This window comes from Saccopteryx leptura, chromosome 10, assembly GCF_036850995.1.
Source record: "Saccopteryx leptura isolate mSacLep1 chromosome 10, mSacLep1_pri_phased_curated, whole genome shotgun sequence".
NCBI lineage: Eukaryota > Metazoa > Chordata > Mammalia > Chiroptera > Emballonuridae > Saccopteryx > Saccopteryx leptura.
The window spans coordinates 6911706-6933417 of record NC_089512.1 but is presented as its reverse complement, the minus strand read 5'-3'; the positions used below and the strand labels follow the sequence as shown (position 1 = coordinate 6933417).

At 53.2% G+C, this 21712-nt stretch overlaps 2 protein-coding genes across 6 annotated transcripts; one reads left to right on the top strand and one right to left on the bottom strand.

Moving 5' to 3' along the window:
• Positions 1 to 104: 104 nt before the first annotated feature.
• On the bottom strand, positions 105 to 13456 carry LOC136382334 (secreted frizzled-related protein 5-like). 5 transcript variants are annotated; one of them, XM_066351475.1, is made up of 4 exons: positions 12973 to 13456; positions 11883 to 12052; positions 11550 to 11636; positions 9905 to 11230 (listed from the first exon to the last, which is right to left on the bottom strand). In XM_066351475.1, the coding sequence occupies exons 1-4, from the start codon at positions 13254 to 13256 to the stop codon at positions 10914 to 10916; spliced, it is 858 nt and encodes a 285-aa protein (XP_066207572.1). In that variant the 5' UTR covers positions 13257 to 13456; the 3' UTR covers positions 9905 to 10913. The 5 variants fall into 5 exon arrangements, with proteins under 5 accessions (XP_066207576.1, XP_066207572.1, XP_066207573.1 ...); XM_066351476.1 differs by having other exon boundaries at positions 9905 to 11179; XM_066351479.1 differs by lacking the exons at positions 9905 to 11230; positions 11550 to 11636 and adding an exon at positions 105 to 237.
• Positions 3469 to 21615, top strand: P4HTM (prolyl 4-hydroxylase, transmembrane). Its single transcript, XM_066351469.1, has 9 exons — positions 3469 to 5202; positions 5345 to 5426; positions 15494 to 15684; positions 17172 to 17268; positions 18642 to 18804; positions 19381 to 19566; positions 20272 to 20362; positions 20568 to 20691; positions 21196 to 21615. Exons 1-9 carry the CDS (start codon positions 4570 to 4572, stop codon positions 21414 to 21416), a joined length of 1788 nt encoding a protein of 595 aa, XP_066207566.1. The 5' UTR covers positions 3469 to 4569; the 3' UTR covers positions 21417 to 21615.
• The last annotated feature ends 97 nt before the right edge of the window (positions 21616 to 21712 follow it).

Sequence of the window (21712 nt, the reverse complement as noted above, 5' to 3'; positions counted from 1 at the left end):
AACCTCAGCGTTTCCAGGTTGACACTTTATCCACTGCACCACCACAGGTCAGGCATATCTTTTTTTTTTTTAACTATTCATTTTAGAGAGGAGAGAGAGAGAGAAGGGAGAAGCAGGAAGCATCAACTCCCATATGTGCCTTGACCAGGCAAGCCCAGGGTTTTGAACCGGCGACCTCAGCATTTCCAGGTTGACACTATCCACTGCGCCACCACAGGTCAGGCCCCCCTCGGTCATCTTAAAGAAAGAACAGAAGATAGTACATTTTAGCAACATCTAGGGGAAGGAATTTTTTTCTTATTCCCACCAGATTTATTGATTTTAGAGAAAGAGTCAGGAACAATGATCTGTTCTTATATGTGCCCTGACCATGAATCAAACCTAGGGAAAAGGACTTTTCTACATGACCCCAGGGATTCATGCAACAATCAGCATTGCCTATTGACTAGGCTGTATTTTGGGCACTGAAGAATGCCCCCCCTTTTTTTTTAAAGAGAGGGACAGATAGGAAGGGAGAGAGATGACAAGCATCAACTCATAGTTATGGCACTTTAGTTGCTCATTAATTGCTTTCTCATGTGTGCCTTGACCAGGAGCCAGTGACCCCTTGCTCAAGCCAGCAACCATGGGGTCATGTATCTGATCCCATGCTCAAGCTGGATGAGCCACTGCTCAAGGCAGTGAATGAACTCTGGGTTTCAAAACTGGGTGTTTAGCATCCCAGGCCAACACTTCATCCACTGCACCACCACCTGGTCAGGCTATATTGGCTTGTTAAACCAAGTCCTGTCTGCATAAGACAATCACATTAACTGCTCTGAGCACACACCCAGTTAGTCCTCACAACAGCCCTGTGAGGTAGGGGCTGTCAGTCCACATTACATAGCTGTTCAAAATTATAGCCCTGACTGGGTATTTCAGTTGCTTGGAGCATCATCCTGACATGCCAGGGTTGCAGGTTTGATCCCTGCTAGACACATGCAGGACTCAGCCAGTGGGCACCTAGAAGGGTGGAACAGCAGATTGATGTTTCTTTAAAAAAATGTTTTGGCCTGACCTGTGGTGGCGCAGTGGATAAAGTGTTGACCTGGAACACTGAAGTTGCTGGTTCGAAACCCTGGGCTTGCCTGGTCAAGGCACATATGGGAGTTGATGCTTCCTGCTCCTCCCTCTTTCTCTCTCACTTTCCCTTTGTCTCTTCTAAAAATGAATAAATTAAAAAGTAAAATTAAAATTTTTTTTTTGCCCAAGGTCACTATGCTACTAAGATGGCAAAACAACATGTTCACTGTTAGAAACTGGAAAGACCAATTTCTGTAGTAGAGATTAGAACACAGCCCAGGACAGGCCCAGATTTGACTGTATCGGTATTGAAGTGGGACTGCCACCCCATGCAGTGAACTAGCCTGATGAGAGATTTTTGGCATCAAAGGGATTGTAGGTTTTAAAAGGCCAAGAAATTTTAGTTTATGAAACGATTATGGGCCTGACCTGGCGGTGGCACAGTGAATAGAGCGTCAGACTGGGATGCAGAGGACCCAGGTTTGAGACCCCGAGGTCGCCAGCTTGAGCGCAGGCTCATCTGGTTTGAGAAAAGCTCACCAGCTTGGACCCAAGGTCACTGGCTCGAGCAAGGAGTTACTTGGTCTGCTGGAGGCCTGCGGTCAAGGCACATATGAGAAAGCAATCAATGAACAACTAAGGTCTCACAACAAAAAACTGATGATTGATGCTTCTCATCTCTCTCCGTTTCTATCTGTCCCTGTCTATCCCTCTCTCTGACTCTCTGTCCCTGTAAAAAAAAATAAATAAATAAAATAAAATAAAAATAAAGTAAAAAAAAAATTTTTTTTAAATGATACAATTATGGAATTCCTACAGCCAACAGCAGGTGGAGCAGAAATAGAGGGTGCGGCAACACCTCCTACCCTCACCTGTGTACCTTCTGTTGTCTGGTGATGAGTTAGCAGAGGGGCTGTGCGTGGCAAAAGGCATAACTCAATTGGATACAGATACTAGAAATGTAAGACAATGGAGTTTGGAAAAATATAAGGAACATGGGGATTTCCTGGTGATCTAATTATAGGTTTTAAAAGAGGAAATGAACGGCCCTGGCCGGTTGGCTCAGTGGTAGAGCATCGGCCTGGCGTGCAGGAGTCCCAGGTTCAATTCCCGACCAGGGCACACAGGAGAAGTGCCCATCTGCTTCTCCACCCCTCCCCCTCTCCTTCCTCTCTGTCTCTTCTTCCCCTCCAGCAGCCAAGGCTCCATTGGAGCAAAGTTGGCCCGGGTGCAGAGAATGGCTCCATGGCCTCTGCCTCAGGCGCTAGAATGGCTCTGGTTGCAACAGAGCATCGCCCCCTGGTGGGCATGCTGGGTGGATCCCAGTGGGGTGTATGCGGGAGTCTGTCTGACTGCCTCCCTGTTTCCAACTTCAGAAAAATACAAAAAAATAAAAATAAATAAAAGAGGAAATGAGCCCTGGCCAGTTGCTCAGTGGATAGAGCAGTGGTCCCCAACCCCCGGCTGTGGACCAGTACCAGTCCGTGGGCCATTTGGTACTGGTCCGCAGAGAAAGAATAAATAACTTACATTATTTCCATTTTATTTATATTTAAGTCTGAACAATGTTTTATTTTTAAAAGACTAGATTCCCTCTTACATCTGTCTAAGACTCATTCTTGACACTTGTCTCGTAAGTTCGACAATTATATTTTTAAATACCACAGTTTTAACGCCGGTAGCATAATTTTATTTTGTATATTTATCCATCCCACCCTAAAGGCCGGTCCGTGAAAATATTTTCTGACATTAAACTGGTCTGTGGCCTAAAAAAGGTTGGGGACCACTGGGATAGAGCATCAGCCCAGTGTATGGATGTCCCAGGTTAGATTTCTGGTCAGGGCACACAAGAGAAACGACCATCTGCTTCTCTCTCTTTCCTTCTCACCCTTCTTTTCCTCTTCCCTTCCTGCAGCAAGTGGCTTGAGTATGGGCCCTGGGCACTGAGGATAGTGGGGTTGGTCCTAGTGTGCGTCAGCCTCAGGTGCTAAAACTAGCTCAGTTGATTTGAGCATTGGCTCCAGAGAGGTTGCTGGGTGGATCTCTGTCAGGGCACATGCAGGAGTCTGTCTCACTGTCTCCCCTCCTCTCACTTAAAAAAAAAAAAAAAAGACTAAAGAAGAAATGGTATCTCAACATTCATTCATGGGTACCAGAAAACTATGACATCCTTAGTAAAATTGTGACTCTGTTGGTTAGTATTTAATATTTAAGAACTTAGGAGATTCATATGACTTTGGAAAAATTTGTTTCTACTGTACTTAGAAATTGAGACACTTCAGGAAAAATAAAAATTGAAATAAATAAATTGAAAGACTTCTGACCTAACGAGTGGATTCAACACAAGCTGCAGGAAATATGTACAACTCCTAAACTGATAATAGAATTTTCATTTATTTGAATCAGAAACATTTGTTTTGCAGCCATTCCATTTCTTTTGGAAATCATTTCAGGGAAAAGTGCCAGATCCTTGCTGCCTGTCTTTGCATTCACAGCGGGGAGTCCAGGCTTGCCTGGTTGCTACGGAGCTGGAGCTGTCAGTCCCATCCCATCTGAAGTGGGATGCCGGACCACTGGTGTTTGGTCAGCATGCCAGCTTTGGCTGAGCCACACAGCTCCCATTGAAACCTGTACCGCCCTCTCCCCTTGGAAACATCCAGAACCTCCCTTCTTTGAACAGTGTTTCTCTGTAGGATTCTAAGGAGACTGACAAGATGGTCCGAGAGAGGCTGGATGAGTGGATAAAACCCATGTGCTTGGCCACTGATGACATCTGCCATTATGTTTAGACTCTTCAAGAGAAGGTGGGCCTACTCTTGGAGCTCCTGTCCTGTCCTGAGGAAACCAGAAAATGTAGATTCTGCTTTTCTTGGAGGAAGTGGAATGGAAAAGGGGGTATTAACAGAGGAAGGAGAAACCATCCTAGGCGTTGGCACTTGGCCACTGGTATGTCCTTTCACCTCCAGATTTGGCAATAATCGGGAGTTAAGTTTTCTTCAGAGGCGATGGTGTCTCAATTATGGAAAAGTCCCTTTCTCCCGTGTGCCAATTTTAAGGCAAGGAGTGTTTCTGTGCGCCTGAGCACCTGCTGCATTCTTGCGGGTTACTGTTTGGGATCTGACCTTTCTGGTGGTCCTTCAGGAAGCCCTCTTTGACCACTCCAGGCTGAGTCCCACCATCTATGCGATGTCGCACATCAGGCAGCTTCTTCCTAAGCCCTTACTCCTGCAGGCCTCCCCGGGGGGTCCATACCGACTACAGAGCGGATCTTCAAGGCATTCTTGGCCTCCTAAACTGGCGAGTGTCAGCGCCAAAAGCCATGGGTCCTAGCGCATCACATGCGCAGTCAGCGGCCTCCGCGGCGCCCCGACCCGCCGCAGTACTGAGTCATCTTTTGGCGCTGCCACCCCACTCCCGGGAGCGAGAAAATGTAGGCCATACTTTTCCAGGAGTTAAATGCGTCTTAACCAGGAAACGGAGAAACATCCACTGGGGTTTCCTTGAATTATGCTGCTCTTGTTTGTATCTACACTGGGGGTGGGGGGCCGGCTTCTGCCCTGGAGGGTGTGCATCCCCGCTTTGCGATATCTCAACTCCGGAGAGAAACTCCAGTGTGGGCCGGAGTCCGCGGCTCGGAGACGGAGCGCAGAGCCGGCAGCTCCGGGAGAGCAGGCGCAGCATCCCCAGGCATCGTCTCCTAGTGACCGCGGAGCGCGCAGGCTCGGGGGAGGTTGTCCAGGCGACAGCGCGGCGCGGCGGGGGCATCCCCGCGGCCCCTCCCCTGGGCGCGCGCGCGACCTGGGCGCCATGGCGGCGGCGGCGGCGGGCCCGAGGCCCGAGGCCGCGAGTCCGCAGTGGGTGCCGCCCGAGTACGACCTGGCCCCAAGAGCGGCCGGGCTGGGCGACTGCGAGGACACACCGGTCCGGCCGCTCTGCAAGCCCCGCGGCATCTGCTCGCGCGCCTACTTCTTGGTGCTGATGGTGTTCGTGCACCTGTACCTGGGCAACGTGCTGGCGCTGCTGCTCTTCGTCCACTACAGCAACGGCGACGACAGCGGCGATCCTGGGCCCCCGCACCGCACCCCGGGCCCCGGGCCCACGCCCGCCTTGGCTCCCCTCACACGGCTGGAGGGCATCAAGGTGAGGTCCCCGCCTCGCCGCTCCGGGCCCAGGGTGCTCCTCTGCCTGCCCCGCGCGCACCCCCTCACCCGGGCCGGGCGCTTTTGTCCTCGGGCGGCGCGGCCTGGCGCCCGAGCTGCCCGCTCTGCCCCTTTGTCTTTAGGTGGGGCACAAGCAGAAGGTCCAGCTGGTCGCTGACAGAGATCACTTCATCCGAACCCTCAGCCTCAAGCCGCTGCTTTTCGGTAAGTCCGCTGGGCTCTCCCGGGAGGGGCCGGGGGTTTCTGTGTGTTGGCTGTGCCTTAAGGCTCATTTTGACCACGTGACTTATGTTTTGAAAATGGCTGCTTCCAGGTAGCCCCCCACCCCCACCTTTTTTCCCCAGTTAGAGGTTTCCTAAAGCGAAGTACCCTACCACCATCTCCGTAATAGAAAAGGTGACCTTTCTACACTCCCTTCCCTGACACCCTGTTCTCTGCAGCTGATCCTTTCATGACAGAGTGGGCAATGTGACCCTGATGCTGGTGTCTAAACGTTTCATTGAAACTCTCTTGGGACACTCCTTGTCTCCATTAATTTTGTCACATTCTAGAAGGGGGAATGGTGAGAGAGACTGATAACCCGTCCTAGTTGATCTCCGGCTCTGTGGTCTGATGAGAAACAGGCTGTCCAACTGTGGATAAACTGGTGACCCCAAACCGACCCCACCAAGGCATCTATCTGCCTTTGCTCCCTGCACTTGGATTCTAATTAGCCTAGAGTCTTCTGTTCAGCCATACTAGATAAATCCTTGCAAGGTGACCTCATTTGGAACCAACATTTTAGCTCATTTTCTCAGCTCTTGTTATGTGCTAGACTTGATGTGATTATTTCATTTAAATCTTAACAACCCGTCTGTGAGGTGGAAGTAGACTTCCCCTTCTCAGGCTAGTGGGTGAGAAAGTGAGGCACAGATAACTGCGGTTGCTTGGCCAGACTCATACAGCTAGGTCAGTGGTGAAGCTAGGATTAGAACCCAGGCAGCCTGCTTCTAAAGCCAACGGGCTAACTTTGAAGACTCTGAAGTCCTTTAAAGACCACCAGTCAACAAGGTGGGGTCCCCCAGACCCGTGACTTTGCCCAGCGTAGGTTTGCCCAGCCTAGCAGTGAGTACCCAGCCTCAGTGACCCACGCAGGAGCAGACCCAGATTGTTTCTGGCTACTCGAGGATGGAGTGGGTAGGAAGATTTAAGGAGGGGCTGGCCACTAAAGCAGAGCATCTGAGTACATGCCATTACCCCTGGAGCAGAGGGTCCTGGTTGGGGATTATGCCTAGACCCGTGAGAATGATTTTATTTGTGTGCGGTTTGAGGGGAAATAGGTTACTGCTATCAGTCCTGTTGTGGGAGGGGCCTTAAAAGGTGGTGGTTGTTATTATTACTATTGCATAATGTTAAAGTCTGTGCCAAGCACTATTTTAGGTACTGGGAACAGCATTGAACAAAATAGGAAACAAACAAAAGCACCTGAAGCTGACATTCAGATGAGGAGACAGACAATGAATAAACTAATAAATAAATATACATGGTGTGTCAGATTGTGATAAATAATCACAGCCAGGCAAGGCAGAATTTCAAGTGGGGCTGAAACTCTTAATAGGGTGGTCAGAGTGGGCCTCCCTGAAGAAGGTATTTGAGCAAAGACCTCTAGGAGCGGTGGGATCAAGCCAGGTGGCTGTTGGGAAAGGGTGACCCAAGCCAAGCAAACAGCACTCACCCCATTACGTCGACACCCCATGGTCAGACATATCTGAGTGGGTTTGCTCTTTCTCCTCAGCTTTATTTGCTCTTTCTCCTCAACCAGTATATACTCAGTTCAGATGTATGTTAGGTTAAGTGAGCCATGAGGACTTAATTCCTAATCCTAATCCCCTAACATGCAGCTCATTGCATCAAAATCCTACAAAGCAGAGAATAAGAAACCCAGACCTGAAGTCGCCAAGAGTTAATTACAGGAAGCAGAAGAGATGTGACAAAAGGTAAATTGGCTGTGGTTCAGCCATCAGATGGGTCTCTGTTTCCGCAAATTACAAAGGGCACGACTAGAAGTGGGCAGCTTGCAGCAAGAACTTCCTGCTTGAGCGCCTATTTCCTTTAGACTCTTACATTACCTTTGAGTCTATTGGTGGAAGATGTCCCAGGTTTTACCCAGAAGGCCTTGGGGCTTGCTGCTTGGTGAAATAAGGTGAGACAAGTGAAGATGAGATCAGTGACTACAAGATCCCAGGTGTGGCCCTGGCCGGTTGGCTCAGTGGTAGAGCGTCGGCCTGGCGTGCAGATGTCCCGGGTTTGATTCCCGGCCAGGGCACACAGGAGAAGCGCCCATCTGCTTCTCCACCCCTCCCCCTCTCCTTCCTCTCTGTCTCTCTCTTCCCCTCCCGCAGCCGAGGCTCCACTGGAGCAAAGATAGCCCGGGCACTGGGGATGACTCCTCGGCCTCTGCCTCAGGCGCTAGAGTGGCTCTAGTCGCAACAGAGCGACGCCCCGGAGGGGCAGAGCATCGCCCCCGGTGGGCACAGCGTGGCCCCCTGGTGGGCGTGCCGGGTGGATCTCGGTCGGGCGCATGCGGGAGTCTGTCTGACTGTCTCTCCCCGTTTCCGCCTTCAGAAAAATACAGAAAAAAAAAAAAAAAAAAAAGATGCCAGGTGTGAGGGAAGCCGCAGGGGAAGGGTTGTCCAAGGAGAGGCAGCTCTCGAGAGCTGTGGTGTTGGAAGAATCCACGGAAGGAGGCCTGTCCCCAAGAAGGAGTGGTGTCTGTATGCCCTCTGTGCCTGCCTGTTCATCTGTCCACTGTCACCCTAAAGAGGCAGGAAGGGTCCGAGGAGAGTGGGCCTGCTGTGGGCTCTGCCACCTCTGCCCTGCTGCTCTTGGCTCCAGACCTGTGACCTCCAGCTTCAGGGGCCCAAGATGCCAAGGCTCAAGGGGTGGGTGTTCAGGATATAAGCTGGGGTAATGGGACTGGGTTCTACCTTCATGGTCAAGGAAGGGAACCCCACCACGTCCCCATGTAGCCTCCGTTTGGGGGACATTTCCTGTTTCTCACTCTTGTTCCTAGAGACATTTGGCAAGTAGGACCTAGGTCACAAAAGTTCCCATCCCACCTGACCAGGTGGTGGCACAGTGGATAGAGCATCAGACTGGGACCTAGAGGACCCTGGTTCGAAACCTCAAGGTCGCAAGCTTGAGCTCAGGCTCACCAGCTTGAGCACAGGGTCGCTGGCTTGAGCCCAAAGGTCACTGGCTCTGCTGTAGCCCTCTGGTCAACGCACATATGAGAAAGCAACCAATGAACAGCTATGGAGACTAAGGAGCTACATTTAGGAATTGATGCTTCTCATCTCTCTCCGTGTCCCTATCTGTTCCTCTCTCTGTCTCTGTTACATACACACACACACACACACACACACACACACTCAAAAGTTCCCATCCCAAGTTCCTGGCAAATGCCTGCTTGACTGTGGTAGGCATTTCCAAAGGAGTTGGACCTTCTGAAGTCTGTTCTGTTCAGAAGGGAGATGCTGCAGTTCTGAGTCATTGTCATCTCAGAATATTGCTCTTTCATATGACACACTTCTCCCTCCACCGCCACCCTTCACTCACTTTGTATCTAACTAGCAGATCAGATCCCATCATTCTGTTCCTTTAAATTATTTTTATTAACTTTTTATTTTTTATTTTTTTTAATTTTATTTATTCATTTTAGAGAGGAGAGAGAAAGGGAGAGAGAGAGACAGAGAGAGAAGGTGGGGAGGAGCTGGAAGCATCAACTCCCATATGTGCCTTGACCAGGCAAGCCCAGGGTTTCGAACCAGCAACCTCAGCATTTCCAGGTCGACACTTTATCCACTGCGCCACCACAGGTCAGGCCTATTTATTAAGTTTTTAGAGAGAGGAAAGGGGGGAGAGGGAGAGAGACAGAGACAGGAACATCTATCTATTCCTTCATGTGCCCGAGCTGGGGATCGAACTGGCAGCCTCAGCATTTCAGAATGATGCTCCAGACAACAGAGCTGTCCTGTCAGGGCATCGTTCCCTTCCTTTAAAATCTCCCAATGTTTCTCAATTCACTTCTAAGTCTCATTTGATACCCCTAGGCTCTCTCATCTCCTGCCACCCCCGGACTTAACTCCCTGCTGATTCTTGGACACTGAGCCCCTTCCTGCCTTGGGGCCAGCCTTCCCATGTGCTGTTCCCTCCACCAGGCAGGCCTGTGCTCACACATTCCCCTCCTCAGAGGTATCTCTTGACCGCAGACTGGTCTTAAGGGGTTCACAGGTGTGGAAGAGGCTGCAACAGTCTGCTTGGTTTTCTATCAGCAGTCAGCATCATTGGAAACTATCTTCTGTACTTACTTGTGTTACTTGCGCCTCCGTCCCTAAAGATGAGCTGTGTGAGTGGGAAGCCTGATTTATTCTGGCTGTGTGTCCAACCTAAGTCCTGTCTACTGGGAATTATTGGCAGCTGGAGGGGTTTCCTGGCCACTCCACTGGTCCAGACCTTCCTGTGTGCTCAGAGTGGCCTCTACCACCACCCCGGGCAGGTGCCTCCTGACTTGTATACCCTTTTCAGTGTCAGCAGGGGGCATTTCCAGTGGGCCAGCAAGAGTTTTCATCCATTTTTTCTTAATTCTTTAAGATAAATGAGTGCTCGACACCAGTACACAAAATTTATTTTAAAACCATGACTACTTTATCATAGAATTCCCAAGTTTACTTTTTCAACTTAAGAAAATGATTAAGGAGCTACTTAAGACCACGATGCTCGTGGTAAACACTGGAGGCCCAGAAGTGGGGAAGGAGTTTCAGTGTGTATATTAGTTCAAGTGTGTAAGCATCTTTTATTTTTATTTTTATTTTTTGGTGGCAGAGACAGGGAGAGTCAGAGATAGGGGCAGACAGACAGGAAGGGAGAGAGATGAGAAACATCAATTCTTCGTTGCGGCTCCTTAGTTGTTCATTGATTGATTTCTCATATGTGCCTTGACAGGGCGGCTACAGCAGACCGAGTAACCCCTTGCTCGAGCCAGCGACCTTGGGCTCAAGCTGGTGAACCTTGCTCAAACCAGATGAGCCCACGCTCAAGCTGGTGACCTCGGGGTCTCGAACCTGGGTCCTCTGCATCCCAGTCCAACGCTCTATCCACTGCGCCACCACCTGGTCAGGCTGTAAGCATCTTAAAGCAGTTTTCTGCATGGATGTCCTGCTTACACCCCGCCCCAGCTGCTGTTCCGTGGGCCTGTTGCTTGGCAGGACTGGACCAGTAAAGATTAGGCAAGTGTAATTGAGTCTGTCTGGGCCTTTACTAGCAGCATCAGGCCCGGAGTGAGCAGAACCCAAGGCTTTGAGCCTGCCCTGGGACTCAGCTTGGGGTACTCGGGCTTGTGGCAGTAGCAAGCCATTAGCCAGGCTGTCATCCAGGCTCAGAGAGGATAAAAGGGTGGTTTAGCCTGCCAGGCACAGACAGCTGACGGAGCTGGTCTGTCTGTTGTCTGGGCAGGGTACTACCAGCTCAGGAAGGGGCCCCAAGTTGTTCATGAGCCATTTGTGGGTGAGACTTGGGGCTTCTCTGGACACTGACCTGAAAATACCCATGGGTTAGCAGAAAGAGGGCTTTGTGTCCAGAACACACAGACACAGTTTGTGTGGCCACGCAGAGGCCACAGGGGAGTCCCAGGCTCTCCCTGCCTGTTAGCCCCTATTCTGGGCACTGGTGATGATGCCACCTGCGTATGGCCAGCTGCAGATTTCGGTGGCCCCTGCTCCAAGCGTAAGCTGTGGTTACCAGCAGCCGGTGGCCCTGCACCTCTCCACTCAGCACGTAGGTCCCAGCACGTCTTCCACGCAGGAGGTTGTGCACGCACGTGGCATCTAGCAGCAGCCAGTGTCGCAGAGTGGGCGCCAGCTCCACGGAGGGCAGTGGGCCTGCCCTCAGCACCTCTAGCTGGGGGTCCAGGTCGAAGTCTGAGGGCCCAGAGGATGACCCATTGTGCCGGGAGAGCCTAACCTTCACTGCTGAATGGGATCAGAGGGGCAGGGTGGTGAGCAGGGCCTGTAGCGGTGTGCCTTTCCCATCCCTCGCACCCAGCGAGCCCACTTGTCTGAGGCTCTGCTCTTGGAATCCTGGTCCTAGAGAAAGGTTGTCCCGGATGCCACCCTCAGCAGATTTGTTTAGTTTAGCAGTGTCCCATGCTATTAAAGGGATTAATTTTTTTTAGCTCTAACCAGGCATTGCGTCTGGGTAGCCCCTTTCCTTTGTCTTAGCACCAAGCCAGGAGCTGGAATGAAGGCATGTGTAAGTGTGTGTAAGGTGTGTTGGATGCCAGAGGCTCACCAAAGTCGCTGGTGCAGAGCGTGTCCAGGACCTCCTTGGAGGAGTGGGCTTCCTGCAACTCGCAGTCCCTGCAACTGGCAGGAGGCACTGAGGGGAGGGATCAAGTGAGGCTCCCAGCAGGCAGCCCAGATCGTCCTGGGGGCCATCTGCACAGGTCCCTTATGCTAGCCCCTCGTCTTTCCCCTTTTTGAGACATAGGGCTGCGGTGGGCGGTCCCTTCCTCACCCGAGACCCGTTTACCTGATCATCGCTGGCCCTGATTAGAAAGGGTGGGGCCCTGCCGGTGCGGTTGAGGGAGGGCAAGACCAGCCTAAAAACCGTGCAAAGACTCACGTGGGCGGCTTGGGTGGGAGCCGTTGGAGATGGCTGACACGCAGAGGCGCTGGCCGGAGGGGAAGCGTCCGCAGTGCAGGATGGCTGGCCAGGGGTAGCCGTAGCAGGCCATGATGGGCGCGCAGCTAGCCTGCACGGTCTCACACAGGCTGCGGCACGGGTAGATGACCCTGCGGAGAAGGCAGGATGAGGAGGCGCCCAGGTCAGAACCGGGTTCGCTGGAGTAAAGCTGGAGCCGAGGCATGGCCAGTAACGCTGCAGTTGCTGGGCAACGATACTTGGTTACCTAGCAACAGCGCTGCACCCTGGCTTTTCTGCTTCCAGGAATCTCAGCCCCGCAGCACCCCCCACCCTGCGCTCTGACTTCTATCCCCCACCCCTGCTCTCTTAGCTCAAGCTGCTTTCCCTCTGCCAGCGCCCCGCCTCCCCCAGTTCCTATGGATGTCTAGTGCCCCGAGGGGCCTGGGTGATGGAGGGCCTTCTTTCCTGATCTTGGAGGGGAGGGACAGCGTCTTCCCTTGTACTCTGAAAGGCCTGCGGGACACTGCGGTTTCTGGCCAAGGCGGGGTTTGGCGAAGTGCCGGGCCCCTATGCTGGGATTCTGAAAGAGCCCACCCAGTTTTGTTGCTGCTGCATTGTATCCTGAGGCTCTGGGAAGGGCCCTCGCTCTGCCAGAAGGGACTAAGAGACCTGTTGTTCACGGGACCGGGAAGAAGGATGAGCCTTGCTATCTCTGGGAGAAAAGGTCACCTCGTGCGCCATGGCTCCTCATCTCTCCTCAGGGATCCCTTGGGCATCTCACTGGAGAGGGGCTCCAAGCCCCCAGCCTAAAGCAGCCTGCCCACTTGCCCTGCCTTGACATTTAAGAGCCCTTGATGATTTGTGGATCCAGACCTAGGACTCACCAGGGGTGGTCCCTTGGACACCTGCTCCCCCTCCCAGGAACACCCTGACTGAAATGTCTTTGTCTTCCTCCCCACCGTGTGGGCACCCAGCACTGATGAGTGCCCCGCAATGGCAAGTGAAGAGCCGTTTGCACAGGCCCTGCTGAGGAGAGGCCCCCGCCCTCACCTGGAAGCCCCTGCCCTACCTGTCTAGGCAAACCGGAGCAAACAGGGAGCAGAGAAAGAGGCGAGCATCAGGGTGGCACTCCCTGGCCAGCAATGGCAGCCAGCTGGCTGACTGCTGGATGGCCTCGGCCACCGTGTCATGGTCCAGCAAGTTGGGCAGCCGCATCTCTGGGTAGCCAATGTCCTGACACAGTGCCATGGCTTGGGGGATGGGCATGCACCGCGTGGGGCCCCAGGGAGCCCTTGCCCCACTGTCACCGCACAACATCACCAGTGCCACCAGCAGCCACAGCCCTCCAGCCATCACCTGCGTTCTCTGCCTTGGCCTTACTGGGCTGAGGCAGCAGGTTTTAAAGGGCTGTACCCGCACGCCAGCAGCCAGTGTTTGCCCAGCCCCCAGGGGCTCAGCCCACCAGGTTGGGCTCCAGCGTGCTGGCCTGCGCCATTTACATTTGATTAGCACTCAGCAGGGAACTGTAGAGGTTGGTGGCATCTCCTTTGGGCCTGTGGATTACAGCACCTAATAAATTGAAGAAACCTGGGCCTGAGCTTGGTTTTCTTTCTTTCTTTTTTTTTTTTTAATTAATTAATTATTCATTTTGGGGGGAGAGAGAGAGAGAGAAAGGGAGAGGAGCAGGAAGCATCAACTCCTATATGTGCCTTGACCAGGCAAGCCAGGGTTTTGAACCGGCGACCTCAGCATGGTCAGGCTTGTTTTCTTTTTCTGGCTTTTCTGGTTTGTTTATTTTTTAAGTTATCGGGAGGTGACTGTTCATTAACAATTTGCTCTGTCTTTGTCCTGCAGTGCTGTCACCCAGTGGTTGGCTCACACCCTTTCTGGGTTTGCTGGGGTTGGGTGTCAGTGCAGGCCAGGGGTGGGGGTCTTTGTCCTGTCTCAGTAACATCACCTCTGAGCCACCTACTCTTGGAAACTGAATATGGTCACGAGCATGGATTCTGGAGTATGACAGACTGGTTGCCCTTTCGACCTCTTCAGGTTGATGTCTCTGTGCTTGGGGTTCCTTGTGGTTACAAAGGGCAAATTAATGGGGCCTGGCTCTCTAGGATAAGTGTACAAATTAAGGCCTTGATGATGTGTTTAGGACAGGACAAAGAAATCGGCTACTAATTGGGATCTCTTTTTTTTCTCTTTCTGCTGTAATTACTACTAGAAACCACCACAATCTTGGCTGAGCAGCCCTTTCTCTTTCTCTTGGCTGGAACTTCCTGCTGGGAGTGTAACCCAGAGCAGTGACCACTCTGCAGGGGTTCTGAGGGGTCCCAGTGGTGGCAGTAGTGGCGGTGGCATGGCAGCGTGGCCCTTTCTACAGTCAGTCCCTTTTCTGGGCTTCTTGTCCCCTGGCTAAGGAAGTCCTCTCTCCCAGAAAAAGGGAATGAAGTAGGGCCCCTCCCCTTCTGGAAGTGCCTAGGGCCACTAAGATGGGGCTCCTCCCTGTGAAGCCTCTGTTCCGGCCCCAGGTGGGGTGGGTGTGGGGTATTCAGCCTGACTCAGGGGCTTGGAGCAGGCCTTCAGTGTCCCAAAGCAAAGGATACCTGGGTATCTTCTCAGAGCATCGGCCAAAAATCTGAGTGAGTCCTACTAACCTTCCAGCACTGGACAACTCAGCCCTGGTCAAATGACCAGCACCCACTTGTGTAGCAGAATGGAGGGCAAGGACAAGCTGAGAGTACTGGATGTATTGCTCTTTTTTTGTTTTTATTTGTGTAATGCTGAAAAGTAAAAATGAAAGTAAAAACCAGCCACCATCCTCCATTTTTAAAATATATACCAAGTAGGAAGTGAAGGTCAGGCCCTGGCTGGTTGTCTCAGTGGTAGAGCATCGGCTCAGCGTGTGCAAGTCCCGGGTTCGATTCCAGGCCAGGGCACACAGGCGAAGCACCCATCTGCTTCTCCACCCTTCCCCCTCTCCTTTCTCTCTGTCTCTCTCTTCCCCTCTTGCTGCTAAGGCTCCATTGGAGCAAAGTTGGCCCTGGTGCTGAGGATGGCTCCATGGCCTCCACCTCAGGCACTAGAATGGCTTCAATTGCAGCAGAGCAACACCCCAGATGGGCAGAGCATCGCCCCCTGGTGGGCATGCCCAGGGGAGGGTATCCTGATCAGGAGCATGTGGGAGTCTGACTGCCTCCCCGCTTTTAACTTCAGAAAAATACAAAAAAATAAAATGAATAAAATAAAGAAGTGGAGGTCAGTCCTCTACTTTTCAGGCTCACCCTTTGTTCTTGGTCCCACCACAAGGTGGGTGAGCCCACTCCCAGCTTAGCTCCTGCTTGCATCCCATACTGCCCTGGAAAACGTGCTCTGCGTGTTGAATAGAAAGGCCCCACATCCCAACACTGGCCAGTCTTAAAGGACAACCCAACCTTGGGGTCAGGGGCCACAGCAGATGTAAAGGGGTATGTGATGTTCTCTTGACCTGGTGACCACCAGGAAGTGCCCCGGGAACCCTGTAGAGAGAGAAGTACCAGGTCCATCTGTGCCCTGGCTTGGTCCTTAGCCTCACCCACCCCCTCTTTGCACAGAAATCCCTGGCTTCCTGAGTGATGAGGAGTGCCGGCTCATCATCCACCTGGCACAGATGAAGGGGTTACAGCGCAGCCAGATCCTGCCCACTGAAGAGTACGAGGAGGCAATGGGCACAATGCAGGTCAGCCAGCAGGACCTCTTCCAGCTGCTGGACCAGAACCACGACGGTCGCCTGCAGCTCCGCGAGGTTGGGACTGGAGTAGGCATATAGGGGTGGGATGAGGGTGGGGTGGTGAGGGTGGAGTGGTGCAGAATTATCTTTCTGGTGACCAGATAACTTGTCCTGCTCAGCACGTGCCCCACGTCAGATGCCACCTCATATCAGCATGCCCAGGCCAGGGCCCGCCTTCCCTGGAGAGTTTCCTGTTGCCCAGAAATCCCAGGAGAACCCACTTGGGAGTGGTGGCATTTATTGACACAGTTCCTGGGTGTTGTGCCACCTGTGGTCTGGATTCCCGCTGCTATAGCTGAGAGCTCAATGGAACTCATGGTGGCAACACTGAGCTGGTCTGTAGTCTGCATCTCTCATCCAGGCTTTTTTTTTTTTTTTTTAATTTTTAAATTTATTGATTGATTTTACAAAGAGAAAGGGAGTGAGAGAAACATTGTCATTGGTTGATTCTTGTACGTTTCCTGACTGGAGATTGAACCCATATCTTTGATGAACTATGCTTCCTGGCCAGGGCTTCACCCAGGCTTTTGGGGGGTCCTTTGCCTATACAGACTGCCCACGGCCCTCAGGGCTCATGACTCTCTTCCTGGCCTTTCTTTCTTTTTTTTAATTTTATTTTTATTTTTTACAGAGACAGAGAGAGTCAGAGAGAGCGACAGATAGGGACAGACAGACAGGAATGGAGAGAGATGAGAAGCATCAATCATCAGGTTTTTTGTTTGTTTTTTTATTTATTCATTTTAGAGAGGAGAGAGAGGGGGAGAGAGAGAGAGAGAGAGAGAGAGAGAGAGAGAGACAGGGAGGAGGAGCTGGAAGCATCAACTCCCATATGTGCCTTGACCAGGCAAGCCCAGGGTTTCGAACCAACGACCTCAGCATTTCCAGGTCGACGCTTTATCCACTGCGGGGCGACGCTCTGCCCACCAGGGGGCGATGCTCTGCCCCTCCGGGACCAGAGCCACTCTAGCGCCAGGGGCAGAGGCCAAGGAGCCATCCCCAGCACCCAGGCCATCTTTGCTCCAATGGAGCCTCGCTGCAGGAGGGGAAGAGAGAGACAGAGAGGAAGGAGAGGGGGAGGGGTGGAGAAGCAGATGGGCGCCTCTCCTGTGTGCCCTGGCCGGGAATCGAACCCGGGACTTCTGCACGCCAGGCCGACGCTCTACCACTGAGCCAACCAGCCAGGGCCAAGCTGGTGAGCTTTTGCTCAAACCAGATGAGCCCATGCTCAAGCTGGCGACCTTGGGGTCTCGAACCTGGGTCCTCTGCATACCAGTGCAACGCTCTATCCACTGCGCCACTGCCTGGTCAGGCTTCTTGGCCTTAGCCTTTCTTGATGCTGCTGGACCTCTCTATCTACCTCCGTCAGCGAAGGGACCTTCGGCTTCTCCTATCCTTGTGTATGCTCTGTCATCTGAATCTTTAGCCCTATGGCAATAACTGGGTGGCTGACTGTGCTCTCCGTCACTGGGGCCATCCCATGGCAGGACCTTCTTGTGCTTCAGGTCCTGGCTCAGACTCGCCTGGGAAATGGACGGTGGATGACTCCAGAAAACATTAAGGAAATGTACTTGGCAATCAAGGCCGACCCTGATGGTGACGGTGAGCTCATACTTCGCCGCAGTTCTGTCCCTGGGAGTCTTCTGTCCCCATAGCCAGGCTGCCTCTAGACTTAGCCACTAGAGTAGCCAGAGGCGAGGAGGTGAGGAACCTGTGTTGCCCTCACCTGTGCAGAGTAGGCAAGATAGGCAGGAACCAGACCTTCCCATTCCCCCTGGAGACAGTCTAGAAGGCAGTTTTTAGAGACCCTCTTGACCTCATCAGTCAGAGTCTGAGGTGCAGGAAGTGGGGTTGCTGGCTGGCGGAAGGCAGAGGGCGTAGAGTGAGAGCAAAGGGACAAGGAGGCCAGCTTGGGCTTGGCTTCTCACCCTGCTGCACTGCCTCTCTCCAGCCAGCCACAGGTCTGCCCAGAAGACAGCCTCCCTAGTCTGACCTCAGTCTCTCTTCCCTTCCTCTTGCCCATCTGGAGTCGTTCTAAGTGCTAGGGGCAGGTGTGGGTCGGGGAGCTGCATGGAAGTGCCCCCCACACTTCGGCAGAAACCTCAGGTTTCTGAAGTGTAATTGTTACTCTTATGTCCAAGTTCATGACCAAGTGAGGAAGATACAACAAATAGGACTTAGAATAATGGCCTTGTGGCTGGACCCAGAGTGAAAAATCCATCTGGGATCTGTGGCTAGAGCAGCATCATGCTGCTACTCCTCCTATGTCTAGAGCTGGTGACGGGCTTACAGCCCTTGAGTGTCCCCCATTCTCAGAGAAATCTGGGCCAAAGTGTGGAGAGTGTCTCTGTTGGCCCATTCAGGATAATATGGAGCAAAGATAGCAGCTACTGTTCCAGAACCCCGGGAGGGTGGGGCCTCTGCTTTGAAGCTAGGCAGGCACGGGGGGTGGGGGGGTATTCTCACTTGGGAGATGCTCTGGCTTTGCATGCTGGGGTAAGCTGGTAACTCAACAAGCGGGACTAACCAGATAGAGTCCACCCAGGATAGGGCCTGAGGTCATGAAGAAACTTCTGGGACCCAGCCCTAGCTTACATGCCACAGTGTGGAAGGCCCTAGGACAAAAGCCAGCATTGGCTGCTCTTTGGCCACCGTGCTCTGTGGAGCCAGGCTGGGGGGCCAAGAACAGTCTGTGCCCTCTGATCCTGGCTATAGAGTTCGAACTTCCTTTGGAGACCCTGCTCTGGCCAATGTAATAGGGTTGGGCTTCTTCCTTTTGGGGGCCAAACCAGGGCTTAAACTGAAGAAAGGAACTTTTTTAGGTCTTTCTGTGACAGAAACCAGATTCATCTGATTCAAGAGTCCAGGTTGGGGGACAAGTACACATGCCCCCCAGGGTAGGGAGGAAGGTGCAGGCTGCCACTGGACTTCCTCACACAGGCTCAGTGGGCATTGATGGTGGGTGCCCTGTACAGGAGTGCTGAGCCTACAGGAGTTCTCTGACATGGACCTTCGGGATTTCCACAAATACATGAGGAGACACAAGGCAGAATCCAGAGAGCTGGTACGGAACAGCCATCACACGTGGCTCTACCAGGGGGAAGGAGCTCATCACGTCATGCGCGCCATCCGCCAGAGGTGAGCACCTGAGGCTGTCCTCCCTGGCACTGAGGCAGAAGACCGTGCAGGGCCCTCACAGAAGTCCTCGGCTGGGGTGGAGAGGACGGACTGATAAACCAACTCAGGATTAAGTTCCACCTGTTAGACCAGGATTGGGACCTATTGAAAGACAGGCAATTAACAAAGCCAAACTAGCCTTCACTGTGGGCAAACAGTGTACATTTGGGATTAGAAGTAGATTGAATGTTTGTTTTTTACTGATTAGAGAAATGACCTCTTATCTCTGCTCATAGGACCCCCTACTCCTGAGCTGGCAGGGGTTTTAGATAACCTTCCTGGGGGGACGGTCCTCCATGCAATTTAGTAGAAATCTCATCTTTCCCACCCATTGGGCATCTCTGGCATCCAGAGAGAAGGTCTCATTATGAGTAACCTCTTTCTGCTCCTATAGGGCCAGTCTGGGCTGGCTTACGGAGCTCCCGGGGGAGGTGGGCAGAGGTAGAGCTTGTGGCAGGCCCAGGGTCCTCATTGGCCAGCTCCTTCAGGGTGCCACCTTGCATGAAGCTGCCCAGCTGAATGCCTGCTGCCCACCAGGGTCCTCCGCCTCACCCGCCTGTCACCCGAGATCGTGGAGCTCAGCGAGCCCCTACAGGTTGTGCGGTACGGAGAGGGAGGCCACTACCACGCCCATGTGGACAGTGGGCCTGTGTACCCAGAGACCATCTGCTCCCATACCAAGCTGGTAGTCAACGAGTCTGTACCCTTCGAGACCTCCTGCCGGCAAGTACTTCCCACCTGGTGGCTGCCTTCAACTCCCAAACCGGGGACATCCATGACACAAACACAGCCCTGCCCTGTGGGCATTCCCTTTGGCATGGGCCCGGGGAGCACTGGGCCGTCCTGGTCAAGGATACTCCTACTTCTGCTCCCCGGGTTGTTTATCACATATAAGGAGAGGGTTGACCATCTTGTCTCAGACAGACCCTGAAACTTACCCCCAGGGCTCTGAGGCAAGGCTGGAACCCCTGCTCTTTCCTGCCAGCTCCCTGGGTATTGCTCCTGACCCCACTGAGGGAGGCCTCAACCTCTCCCTTTAAAGCTGTGGCCCCCTCCCCTGCCACAGTACTGAGGCAAGTCTCTCCTCTACGTGTGGCTGCTCTGGCTGAGCCCCTCTAGTCATAACCAGTCTTTTTGCACGAACTTGCTACTTCCGCTAGCCTGCTTCTCCCAGCTGGCCCTTGGTCAGGCCACGTAATTTAAGTGCACCTGTGATCCTGACTGCAAAAAACTTTGTGACATACGGAAAGAGAACCGGTTTGTGGGAAGACTAGGCTAGGACCATCTTGGTACTGACCTGCCCTGTTGTTACTAATCAGAGTATGCCCCTCTGGCCCTTGGGAAACTGGGCAGCTTATCCTGCCCACAGGTAAGCCCCTGGGAGCATCCATAGCTGGGGACATGCTCAATGGTCCCTCTCCCTTACAGCTACATGACAGTGCTGTTTTATTTGAACAACGTCACTGGTGGGGGAGAGACTGTCTTCCCTGTAGCAGACAACAGAACCTACGATGAGATGGTAAGTGCCAACCAGGCTGTTACTTGGGTGGATGGCAGGTTCATGGGCAAACATTGCACATTCCCCATCTAGACCCAGGATGAGGGCCCAAGTGGTCCCCTGGGTACATCCGACTGGTTTCCCTTGCTACCTTTGCCCACCTGGCCTTGGCTCCTGACCATACAGTGGGGGCAACTTGGAAACCTCACCACCCTGCTGCTTACAGAGTCTGATTCAGGACGACGTTGACCTCCGTGACACTCGGAGACACTGTGACAAAGGGAATCTTCGTGTCAAACCCCAGCAGGGCACAGCAGTTTTCTGGTACAACTATCTACCTGATGGGCAAGGTGAGGTCCTTGGGCCAGGCCAGGGGTACCTCCTGAGGGAAGCTTGCCTTTACCCAGTCCTGACTGCCACCCCAGTGGGTTGTTTCTGGCCGTCCTACAAAGGGTGTTCTGTCCCTAGTGCCTCTCCAAAACCATCCTCAGTGGCTTCAGCGGCCGCCCCTTTGCAGCCTCCTGGGTTATCACCACCCCTGTGATTCCTGGATGCCTTAGCCTTCCAGCTCGGTGGCCTGGGAACACATCCCTTAACAACCAAGGTTGGGAAGAGCTTTGGAAAGGTTTGGCAACAAGAGAGCTGTTTTCAGAGTCAGTGGCGTCGACAAGGCATTAGTTGGTGAGAGATACTGAGCCCCAAGGAGGCCTTCGGAGTAGACGTTTTCCACCCGCGACGTGCGCTGCTGGGCTTACCCTTGCTGTGTCTTTGGGCTGTATGAGGCCAAGCTCAGGTCAGCCCGGCCTAGTTTCCCTGTGGTCCCTTCCCTTGCTCACACCATCCTCCTTTCCTAGGTTGGGTGGGCGACATGGACGACTACTCGCTGCACGGTGGCTGCCTGGTTACTAGTGGTATTAAGTGGATTGCCAACAACTGGATCAATGTGGACCCCAGCAAAGCTCGGCAGGCTCTGTTTCAGCAGGAGATGGCGCGCCTGGCCCGCGAAGGTGGCACTGACTCACAGCCCGAGTGGGCCCTGGACCGGGCCTACCGCGACGCGCGCGTGGAGCTCTGAGGGAAGTGTCGCCCGCCGCCCAAGGTTGGGGGCCCTGCAGGCCCCCCCCTCCGCCCCCAGCTTCAGGCCAAAGGTCTGGCAGATGGCTTGCCCCATCCCCGCCTCCCGTTGCGATTAAGGCACAGCACCTCTGTTCCTGTTATTTATTGTATACAGACCGATAACGCCCGTCCAATAAAACCACACGGCTTTGAGCCTCTGGGCCGAGGAGCTAGGGTCGGTGGGGGTAGCGTTGGACTGGGGAAAGGGGCGGTGGCGGGGGTCGCCTGGCGAGTGTCCTGTGAGGAGGAGGGGCG